The sequence below is a fragment of the Salmo trutta genome, chromosome 3, assembly GCF_901001165.1.
Source record: "Salmo trutta chromosome 3, fSalTru1.1, whole genome shotgun sequence".
Lineage (NCBI taxonomy): Eukaryota > Metazoa > Chordata > Actinopteri > Salmoniformes > Salmonidae > Salmo > Salmo trutta.
Genome location: NC_042959.1, coordinates 35,942,784 through 35,955,221, shown reverse-complemented (window position 1 = coordinate 35,955,221; position 12,438 = coordinate 35,942,784). Strand labels below are relative to the sequence as shown.

The following is a 12,438-nucleotide window of genomic DNA, read 5'->3' as shown; positions in this document are numbered from 1 at the left end:
AAGCCACATGGACACCGTGGTGAAGAAGGCATGACAACGACTCTTCAACCTCAGGATGCTGAAGAAATGTGATCTGTCCCAGAGGGCCCTCATAGTGTTATACAGGAGCACCATCGAGAGCATATTGTCGGGATTCATCAAAGATTGGTACGTCAACTCCACTGCACGGTCAGCCGAACGCACCATTAGGTGCACACTGATTGCCCTCCAGGACACATACAACACCAGGGGTCGCAGGAAGGCCAAGAAGATAATTAGGGACCCCAGCCACATGAGCAATGCCTGTTCTCCCCACTTCCATCACTAAGAAGCAGGCAGTACAGGAGCATCATGGCAAAAACTGGAAGACTGGCTAATAGATTCTACCCCCAGACCATCAGGCTGCTGAATAGCCACCACTAGTCAGCTACCTGCTCCCGTTTCCTGACCCACCAACAGACATTTACCCTGTCCCTGCCCCAATGGACATTTACCATTGTTACAGTGTTAATTTGTATATATTACATTTGTATTTATTTATTTTCTTTATTATTACATTTATTGTTTTTATTTCACTTTGGGATGCATTGTTGGAGCTCAGAGCTTAAGATTATCACTGTACCCTGTAATTACACCTGCAACCCTGTACACGTGACTATTAAACTTCTAATCTAATCAAGATAGATCGATGATAGAATTACAGAGCAGCATCCGCCAGTCTGTCTGGTTGTTTATGAATGAGGGAAGGCTATCATTGATTGTTTATCTTTGTCTGGACTTCCCATGATTCCTTGCTCCAGCCCACCAGGGAAAAAGCCGGTTGCATAACGGCAGTGTTTCTATGTGCTTCGGTGATGAACTGTGAAGGCGTGCGACTTTGAAAACCCTCCCCTGGGATCCACATGCTTTTAGTTCCTCTTTTGCTCAGTCCACTGGAATAACAGGCTGTAGGCCTCGGCGAGTGCAGAGAGGGTTGGTGTGTGTGTGTGTGTGTGTGTGTGTGTGTGTGTGTGTGTGTGTGTGTGTGTGTGTGTGTGTGTGTGTGTGTGTGTGTAGGGGTGCAGAAAATGCTCCATAAAATATAACATGGCTGCAACTTTTCAAGGAACAGGTTCATAAAACAGAGGCTCTACTCAATCAAACCTGAAGTAGATTATGAACATGGATTTTCATTCTATAGTCAAAACAACCTGTAAAAAGGATATATAGGCTAAAAAACATGAACAAAACACTCTTTTACCTTCCCATAGCCCAGCATGATGATTCGTACTAGCACCACGTTGATCCTGGCTCCCAGAGAGTGGTCATGGTAAATCTCGTTCACCTGCACAGACAAAGACACAGTCATTTACTGTATCAACACATAAGGAAGAGAGAGAGAGAGAGAGAGTTGAGGAGAAAAAGAGGATATATTCTTAGAACATAAAATTAAAGAAGATAGAGACCTTCAGGGAGAGGTAAAAGACAGGATGAATGATGGGAAGATAACAATAGATACAGGGAGGAGAGGAGGTAGAGAAAGAGAGGGAACAGAGGAGTACACTCTTAGAAAAAATGGTGCTATCTAGAACCTAAAAGGGTTCTTCGGCTGTCCCAGTAGGAGAACCCTTTGAAGAACCCTTTTTGGTTCCAGGTAGAACCGTTTTGGGTTCCATGTAGAACCCTTTCCACAGAGGGTTTGACATGGAACCCAAAATGATTCTACCTGGAACCAAATAGGGTTTTACCTGGATCTAAAAAGAGTTCTCCTGAGGACAGCCGAATAACCTTTTTGGAAGCAATCTTTCTAAGAGTGTAGTTCTTCCCACTTCTCTTTATCACCTTGACGTTTTGGGATTTTCTTAAAAGAGAGCACAAACTGGTTGCTAGACAACCCCCTAAAAAACGCAGGGACATGGTTGCCCCTGTCTGTCTGTCTGTCTGTCTGTCTGTCTGTCTGTCTGTCTGTCTGTCTGTCTGTCTGTCTGTCTGTCTGTCTGTCTGTCTGTCTGTCTGTCTGTCTGTCTGTCTGTCTGACCCAGTCCTTCTACTCTTTAATATTTTAGAGCATTCCCTCATTCCCCGCTTTCCAAGAATAACACAGCCAGAGATGATGTGTGGGAGGACAAGGAGAGTGACAGTGTGGGTGTGTGTGACTCTCTGTGTCTCTGTGTGATTATGTGTGCATTTGACTGTGTGAGGGTGTGTACTCTACATGTGTGAGAGAGAGGTCAAGTGAAAATGTGTGGTACGTCTGTATGTGTGCACATCTGTGATTGTGTGCACGCGTTAATGTGCACTTCTATGTGTGTGCGTGTGTGTGTGTGTGTGTGTGTGTGTGTGTGTGTGTGTGTGTGTGTGTGTGTGTGTGTGTGTGTGTGTGTGTGTGTGTGTCAGAGTGGCAGCCTGGAGGTGACATGGCCCCTCCAGCAGGTCAGATCACACTCTGTCCCTTCCAGCTGGTTGCCACGGCAACATCAGCCCAATTAGGGCCGGTTGACTTCCAGGTGACCCTGAAACCACGGGCCCCACTCTAATGAGACATTTACATACAGACGCACACATGGACGCACCCATACACACACAATGCATGAAAAAGATGTTTGCGGGTATTTTCCAACCTGTAAACATTCACTGAAATTTGATGTGAGCGGTAATTTCTCAATTTTCAATGGACAGCTTTTCGTAGAGTCGCCTCACATCAGCTGAACTTGGAAGAGGCTACCACCAAACATTTAGCTCCGTGCTTTTACATGACCATCCATTCTGGTCTGGATTTTAGCAACTTTATTATCGTTCTGGTTAGCGATTGTATCACCGTCATGGTTTTGTTTTCGACAGACGGTTATTTTATCATCGCCCTGGATGTCTGCCTAGTTGAGGGTCTCTCTCTCTCTCTCTCTCTCTCTCTCTCTCTCTCTCTCTCTCTCTCTCTCTCTCTCTCTCTCTCTCTCTCTGTCTCTCATTTCGCTGTTGTCTACCCTTGGCCTTTACAATGTTGGCGATACTTTTAGAGCCCATTGCTCTGTGAATGAAGAAATATAAATGACTGTTTCTCGCTCGTGCCTTGGGAGAAACCACACGCTTGCTCTGTAAATGTATGGGAGAATCTGTAAACAACATGGGAGAATTTGGACTCTTGCGCTTACATGTCAAGACTGTTCTCTTGGTACTTAACCATGTTTCTGGACTTTACACATCTCTTGTGACTGTGGATTGTCATTCAAGTGCTGTCTGTAAATCCAAATGTTGTAACCCCCGATCTAGACTTGCCATTATCTTGCTGCTTCTACTGTCTGGAAATGTGCAATCCAACCCAGCTCATGTCATTTTTGCCGCTACCGAATTAAGTAGTCAAGTTTATGCATACGAATGTTAGACGTCTTCTGCCAAAACTTTATTTTGTGAATATATGGATAAATACTGCCGACCCTGACATATTTATGCTTTCTGAAACCAGGCTAAAAAAATCTATTACATACAAAAATATTGGCATAAATGGGTACAATGTTTTTCGGGTGGTGATGTTGCAGTATATGTAAAAGACAAGTTCACTGTTACTAAACCTAAGCAATTTGAATATCTGTCTTTGAACCTTTTTTACATTATGTATTTAGCATTGAATGGAATAGAATTAATCCCTGATGTTGAATTAGCCTTTTCTTACTTCCACAACGCATTCCAGGATGTATGCAATAGGCATGCCATTTTAAAAAAAAATCTGGATTAAGGGCAGCGAGAACCCTTGGTTTACTGGTGGATTTACTAAAATCACAATGGAACGAAATGCTATGTGGGCTAAAGCAAGATCGTCTGGTTCGGCGGATGATTGGATGGCTTTTAAACGTCTTAGAAATCTGGGTGTGGCTATGACCCAAAAACTGAAAGCAGACCACTACCTTAAATCTTACTTCGGATAATTTAAATAATCCCTCCACATTTTGGCAAGTAGTGAAAGCTTTGGAGTGCAAAAAAGATACACAGCTTCCCAAACAATTGTTGGTAGACACTGAGAGAACCTCTATTCTGAAAGCCTTAAATCAGCCTTTTCTAGATGCAGGCAGTTTATTTGAAAAGGTTAAAGGTTTAAGTGAGCACCCTGTAAAATTTACCTGACACCCCTGTGCACTCCTTCGCCAGGTTTTCCTTCTCATCCTTCTCTGGTTCAGATGTGCATAAACCCCTGAAAGAAATTGATAGAAAGAAATCCCCTGGCCCTGATGATCTAGACCCCCGCCTACTACACTTAGCTGCAGACATCATTGCTCCACTTAATATTTTTAACCTCACGCTTGATGTTAAGGAAATCCCCAAGATATGGAAGTCTGCTTTTGTAAAGCCTCTCCTGAAAAGTGGAGATCCTTCGCTACTTGACAACTATCAACCCATATCAAAACTGTCTCTACTGTCTAAGGTACTGGAGTCCTTAGTTAATAGGCAGCTGAAGGCCTACCTCCAAGAAAACAACATCTTAAATGGAATGCATTCAGGCTTAATGTCAGCAACACTGAAGGTTTTAAATGACATCCACTGTGCTCTTGACAAGAAGTTACATTGTGTGCCTGTCTTTATTGATTTGTCGAAGGTGTTTGCCACCGTGGACCATGCTGTGTTGGTGCAAAGGTAAACATTTTGTGGAATTACTGGTCATGCGCTAGATTGGTTTATAAATTACCTATCAAATTGTACACAATGTGTAATGGCGGATGGTTGTAAATCTGAGTCCATAGAGGTGTGCTCAGGTGTTCCGCAAGGTTCTATTTTGGGCCCACTGTTGTTAATTTTGTATATCAACAACATTGGGGATCATATTGCGACAGCGGATGTTCATTTTTATGCAGATGATACTGTTCTTTATTAAAGTTGTAGTAGTTTATCTTTAGCATTTGAAAATGCCCAAAGACCATTTGACACCATACCACAGAATCTTTAGGATTTGAAGCTGGTTCTGAATTCGGGTAAAACAAAATGCATGGTATTTTCAAATGCCAGGCATGTTACTAATCATGTCATTGCTACATTAGATGGACATGCTATAGAGCAAGTCAAAGACTACAAATATTTGGGAGTGTGGGTGGGTGACAAGCTGAGCTTCACTGTTCATGTGGAGAACTTAATAAGGAAGCTCAAGCTGAAAATAGGTTTTTATTACCGGCATAAGGCTTGTTTTTCTTTGGAGGTCAAGAAAGAAGGTGCTGGTACGATGTACAGTTAAAGTCGGAAGTTTACATACACCTTAGCCAAATACATTTAAACACAGTTTTTCACAATTCCTGACATTTAATCCTAGTAAAAATTCCCTGTCTTAGGTTAGTTAGGATCACCACTTTACTTTAAGAATGTGAAATGTCAGAATAATAATAGAAAGAATGATTTCTTTCAGATTTTACTTCTATCATCACATTCCCAGTGGGTCAGAAGTTTAATTAGTATTTGGTAGCATTGCCTTGAACTTCAAACGTTTCGGGTAGCCTTCCACAAGCTTCCCACAATAAGTTGGGTGAATTTTGGCCCATTCCTCCTGACAAAGCGGTTGTAACTGAGTGAGGTTTGTAGGCCTCCTTGCTCGCACATGCTTTTTCAGTTCTGCCCACAAATTTTCTATAGGATTGAGGTCAGGGCTTTGTGATGGCCACTCCAATACTTTGACTTTGTTGTCCTTTAGTCATTTTGCCATAACTTTGGAAGTATGCTTGGGGTCATTGTCCATTTGGAAGACCCATTTGCGACCAAGCATTAAGTTCCTGACTGAAGTCTTGAGATGTTGCTTCAATATATCCACATCATTTTCTTTCCTCATGATGCCATCTATTTTGTGAAATGCACCAGTCCCTCCTGCAGCAAAGCACCCCCACAACATGATGTTGCCACCCCTGTGCTTCATGGTTGGGATGCTATTCTTTGGCTTGCAAGCCTCCACCTTTTTCCTCCAAACACAAAGATGGTCATTATGGCCAAAGAGTTCTATTTTTGTTTAATCAGACCAGTGGACCTTTCTCCAAAAAGTTCAATCTTTGTCCCCATGTGCAGTTGCAAACCGTAGTCTGGCTTTTTTATGGCGGTTTTGGAGCAGTGGCTTCTTCCTTGATGATCGGCCTTTCAGGTTATGTCGATATAGGACTTGTTTTACTGCAGCTATAGATACTTTTGTACCTGTTTCCTCCAGCATCTTCACAAGGTACTTTGCTGTTGTTCTGGGATTCATTTGCACTTTTCGCTCCAAAGTACGTTCATCTCTAGCAGGCAGAACGCGTCTCCTTCCTGAGCGGTATGCCGGCTGCGTGGTCCCATGGTGTTTATACTTGCGTACTATTGTTTGTAAAGATGAACGTGGTACCTTCAGGCGTTTGGAAATTGCTCCCAAGGATAAAACAGACTTGTGGAGGTCTACAATTTCTTTTGATTTACCCATGATGTCAAGCAAAGAGGCACTGAGTTTGAAGGTAGGCCTTGAAATACATCCACAGGTACACCTCCAATTGACTCCAATTATGTCAATTAGCCTATCAAAAGCTTCTAAAACCATGACATCATTTTCTGGAATTTTCCAAGCTGTTTAAAGGCACAGTCAACTTACTGTATGTAAACTTCTGACCCACTGGAATTGTGATACAGTGAATTATAAGTGAAATAACCTGTCTGTAAACAATTGTTGGAAAAATTACTTGTGTCATGCACAAAGTAGATGCCCTAACCAACTTGCCAAAACTATAGTTTGTTAACAACAAATTTGTGGAGTGGTTGAAAAACGAGTTTTAATGACTCCAACCGAAGTGTATGTAAACTTCCGACTTCAACTGTACATTACTGGCGACTAGATTTTAGTGATGTTCTATATATGCAGGCCTCAACAACTACCCTGAGAGCACTTGATTCAGTATATCATGTGGCCCTCAGGTTCATTACCAATCAAAAACGTCTAACACATCATTGTGATCTCTACAGCCCTGTTGGCTGGTCGTCATTGACCTTGCGTAGGCTTAAACACTGGTATACACTGACTTATAAGGCCAAATTGGGTAAAATGCTTTATCTCTGTTCTTTTTTAATCAGATCAGTAAATAAATATCAATTACGGTCCCATTCTCATTTGCTTTTAACAGTACCAAGAATTAGAACAGGTCATGGTAGAAATAGTTTTAGTTACGCAGCTCCGTGGTGCTGGAATTCTCCCCTGAACATTTAAAAATTTGATGATTTAGTCACGTTGGTGGAGTTTAAACACTTGGTTGATGTAAATATCATAGAAGAGTGTAATTGTCTTTAGGACAGCTGTTTTGACATTTGTTTTTCGTTACGCAATATGTAATTGTTGTACTGTATGTGTGTCTATAGTTTTGTTCAGTGTTGTGTTAATGTATGTAGGTTGTTTTGTCTGAAACTTTGTTCCCCCTGTGGCTGTTGGACCAGGTCTCTCTTGAAAAATAGATTTTACCTCAATGAGAAAAACCTGTATAAATAAAGGTTACAAAAAATGATCGCTGCATGTGCAAGTAAACCTTTCATTGTATTGTATTGTGTACACCAGGGCTCTCCAACCCTGTTCCTGGAGTGCTACTGTTCCTCAAATCAAATTTATTTATAAAGCCCTTCTTACATCAGCTGATATCTCAAAGTGCTGTAGAGAAAACCAGCCTAAAACCCCAAACAGCAAGCAATGCTTCCTGTAGGTTTTCGCTCCAACCCTAATCTAGTGCATCTGATTCCAGGGTGGGGCTCCTGAATGGCGTAGCGGTCTAAGGCACTGCATCTCGGTGGTTGAGGTGTCACTACAGACACCCTAGTTCTATTTCAGGCTATAACCGGCCGTGATTGGGAGTCCCATAGGGCGGCGCACAAATGGCCCAGCGTCGTTCGGGTTTTGCCGGTGTAGGCCGTCATTGTAAATATTTTTTTTTTAACTGACTTGCCTAGTTCAATAAATGTTACATAAAAAAAAATATATAATAATAATAGTAATTAGCTGGTTGAAAAACTGAATCAGGTTAGTTACAACTGGGGTTTGATTGAAAACCTACAGGAAGTTAGCTCTCCATGTGCACGAATGGAGAGCCCTGGTTGTACACGATGTGCATCTAGGGCTGGGCAATATGGCCAAAATACTATATCATATCACTGTATTTTTCTCATTTTTGACAGTATGATGGTTTTTGATGTTTCTTAATAATAGGCTAGGTCTACATAGAGGTGCTGTTTTCAGAAAATTCACAAAAGCTCTGACGAAGGCCGTTAGGCCGATACGTAAGCTTATTAAATATCAGTGATACTATCAAGAGCAGTGTGCGGTTTCCTTTTTCCTTCATCATGTTTCTTAATAATAAAAGTGATTATTATGCTTTATGGGTAATGAATGGACCTAGGACGGCAACAAATGAATTCAAAGTGGTGGTCTTAATTGCGCTTTCTCCATTCTGATTGCTTTACTGTTATACCAAAAACAATAGAAGGACAAAACTGACAGTGAAGAAGTCCTATTTTTGGAACATTACATAGGAATCAAAATCCTCTTTTGTAGCCTCTTACTCTGTTACTCAACGAATGCTTGCCATTTGCCTAGTTATTTATCACTCACACACTGTCATGTTTATTTTTTTCGTATGCCTCTATTTCTAAAAAAAAAAAACTTTCCTTACAGAATTATTATTCTCTGGCTTATTTGACTTCAGTCTACTTTCGCCACTAGGAAGTCGCCCGATTCCTTGGGGTCTTTAGAATTGCACCGTTAACGCTACTAGCTCCTTGCAGGGAAGCAAATGTGTTTCACCAGTTTGTCCTGTATGGGAAACCATAGTTTGCCATGCGGATGCTTGGTAGTAACAACACAGAGTAACGATATCTTTTGTAACCAGCCTAAAGATTGTTTTAGTGTTTACAACGACAGCTTGGGTAGCAAATTAGCAATAGTATTAGACTGCATTTTCCAGCTAGCATTTTCATCACCTAGTACGCATGCCCTAATGCCTTCCTCACAGCAAGGTTTTCAGGCATTTTATATGAGGTGGGAGAGTTAGTAATGTAGGTTTACAGGAGTTTCAATCCGGTGGGGAAGAGTGATCAGGAGTTTTTCAGACATGCACACACGCACACATAACAGTGTGCATTCCCTGCAGTACACGTCAGGCAACTTGAGAAGCTGTTAATTCCCGGGAAAGTTTTTTGTGAATACTCAACCCGATCACGCTGGGTTTACAGACCCCTTCAAGTCGTCTGAACACCAATCTGTTCTTTAAGTGTGCCGAAGCGTGTATGTGTGACATGCCATTAATACCTTCCGAAAAGTGATCTGGAATTTTTAACCCAGAAACGTGTCTTCTCATGCAGTGACACACACAAACATACACTCCTTGTTCAACACACGATAACCCTGGGGTCCTGATTTGAGACCCCACACTGAGCGCTCCTTTTAAAAACACACTGTACTGTCACATTCATGCCTGGACACACATTTTTAGACACATTGAGAAAGAGTGAAGGGCCCGGCTAGATGTCATTATTGTGGACAAAGTGGACTGGATAGTGTGTGCGTGTGCGTGTCTACGTGCGTGTGTGTGTGTGTGAGCGCGAGCTTGTGCACATGGTGAGCGTGTGCACTTTGTGTGTGTCACCTACAAGTAACTAATGCAGGACTAGAGGTGGACCTGGCACAAAATCCTTATTATCAGATTAATAATATAACCAGGACCTGCTTCAACACTTAATACTGTTAGAAGAGGGAGAGATGATGGAGAGAGAGAGAGAAGAAAGGGAAAGATGGAGAGTTCTCAGCCTAGCACTATGTGTACCCAAACACTAACTCCGGAGCAATGAATTAAGACAAAATAAATGGCTCTGACTTGCTCAATAAGACAGAGCTATGTCCGCTCCAACCCTGGTCCAGCCTTAGGTGACTGAGTGTGTGTCTGATAGACCTGTATTACTTCAGAGTGTTAGTTCAGAGTGTTAGTTCAGAGTGTGCTCCTTACAGATGTGTTTCATTCTCACCTGACATCCATACTATTATTACCTGTTACCATGCAGGCTTTTAACACGGACATCATGCATTCATTAGCATTCACCGCAGCCAGGCTTGCTTTATCAGCCACACACAATCACAAGCACGCACCTGCATGCACGCACACACACACACACACACACACACACACACACACACACACACACACACGCGCGCACACACGCACACATACACACACGCACACATGCACACACGAACAGGGAAGATGAGCTGGATATTAAAGGTCCAACGCAGCTATTTTTATCTCAATATCAAATTATTCCTGGGTAACAATGAAATAACTTACTGTGATTGTTTTCAATTAAAATGGTCAAAAAGAAACAAAAATAGCTTCTTAGCAAAGAGCATTTTCTTAAGCAAGAATTCTCTGGGAGTGGTTTGAGTGGGGAGGAGAAAAGTGAAAATTAATTGTTATTGGCAGAGAGGTTTGGATCTCTCTTTCTTATTGGTCTATTAACTAACTTACTACATGGTGAGGTCACCATGGAAGGCCAAAACTCCCTCCCACCAAAACAGACTGAAATTTCAGGTGGTCTTTTAAAACAGGTTTTACACTAATAGGGCATTATCATAACTGTTTACAATTTCACAGTATTATTCCAGCCTCATAGTGTGGAAAAAATAAAACACAGGTAAATACATTTTTTGACTGCACTGGGCCTTTAGCACGATCCAGCCATCTCTCTCATCACAATTACGTCTCAGTGTAAAGGTCTCCCATCAGTTAGACAGGGAAACCGAGTGTCCTCTACAATGGCATCAATAAGCAGACACTTCTATGCAGGAGATTACCACACAATGGATTTCACCGAAAGGCTAAATATCTGCATCTTGGGAATAATGGAAATGGATCTCCCCCTCCCTCTATCTCTCACTTGCTTACACTCTCTCTCGCTCTAGCTCTCTCTTTAGCACCCTCTCTCGGACAGTGGGATTGGACAGAGTTTAGGGAGAAATATTGTGTGAGACTCTGGCACTGATGCTCCCTGTCCTCCTGCCCTTGACCATGTGTGTGTGTGATTATGTGAGTGTGTGTCCTGGGACTTGGACAGAGAGGGAGAGGGGATGGAGGCGGGTGGGTGTGAGAGAGGGTGGTTCAGGGCTGCCCCATCGATTACTCCTCTTTTCCCATGGACCACTTAAAGAAGCAGATCAATGGTCTTTTGCATTTCTCTGTCATGTTGTTTTTCTCTATTCTCCTCTATGATTGGGCTGCTTCTTGCTGATTGGGCGTGGAGTGTGTGGGTGTGTGTGTGCATGCTCTGGACCATGTATTGTTGTAAATTATTAGATATTACTGCACTGTTGGAGCTAGGAACACAAGCATTTCGCTACACCCGCAATAACATCCGCTAAATATGTGTATCTGACCAATAAAATTTGATTTGATTTTGATTTGACACACACGCACCGTAACACTCCAGTTGAACCCCTCAGACAGGATTAAGTGGTTGCCGTGGGAGCTGTTTCATGTCCAGCAGAAAGACCGCCCACCTCCTCTCCTCTCTGACCCCTAGCTGTCTCTCCATCTGTCTCTCTCTCTCTCTCTCTCTCTTTCTCTTCCTCCAATTTCTTTCTCTCCTTCCTTCCCTCTCAATGTACACCTTGACTTTCTGACCTTTAGTTGCCCGACAGGAAGAAGAGCGGCAGGTCGAAGGGGCGTAGGTGCGGTTCACCTCACACCTAGCAGGGGTCTAGAGCATCCCTGCTAATATACAGATAACAGAGAGACACACACACGCTTGTCTGGCTAGCTGGCTAGCTGGCTAGCTGGCTGTTGGCAGGCTGGCTCATTGTAGCTTTGAGGCACTCTGGTATGCTTGCCTAGTGGGCTAAGCTAGTTAGAATAGGGGTGACCGCTTCACATGGCATGGTTTTTCAGATTAATTATATATACCTGGGGAGCAACAGAAGTACTTGGGAGCAACAGAAACAAACAGGAATGGAATTGTGTATTGGGTTGTGGGTATTATCCCTAGAAATTTTATAGGATCTCTATGGTGTTATTTCTGTGTACTTAACAAGGTACTTTTATCAAGTATATCTAGCGGATAACAATGTCTGCTGAACGACTGGCCTGAATAAAAGCAAGATCAAAAATACTCCACTTAGTCACACAGCCTGCACTGTACAAAAAAAAGAAAAGATGTTGATTCAATGTACAATGTGCAATCTATTATACATTTCTCAAGGGCATCAATTTATAATGTGTACTGAACAAAAATATAAACACAGCATGTAAGATGTTGATCTCATGTTTCATGAGCCGAAATAAAAGATCACAGAAATGTTTCATACGCACAATAAGTTTATTTATCTCAAATTTTGTGCATTTATTTCTTTACATCCCTGTTAGTGAGCATTTCTCCTTTGCCAAGATAATCCATCCAGCTGACAGGTGTGGTATATGAAGAAGCTGATTAAACAGCATGATAATTACACAGGTGCACCTTGTACTGGGGACAATA

The 12,438-nt window shown here is 42.2% G+C and overlaps 1 protein-coding gene across 2 annotated transcripts in view; it reads right to left on the bottom strand.

Moving 5' to 3' along the window:
• LOC115174484 (A disintegrin and metalloproteinase with thrombospondin motifs 2) overlaps positions 1-12,438 on the bottom strand; it is a 190,802-nt gene that overhangs the window by 28,217 nt on the left and 150,147 nt on the right. For both annotated transcript variants that reach the window (XM_029733045.1, XM_029733055.1), the window contains exon 5: positions 1,220-1,303. In XM_029733045.1, the coding sequence (XP_029588905.1) occupies positions 1,220-1,303 (84 nt within the window). The remainder of the gene's footprint in view (positions 1-1,219; positions 1,304-12,438) is intronic.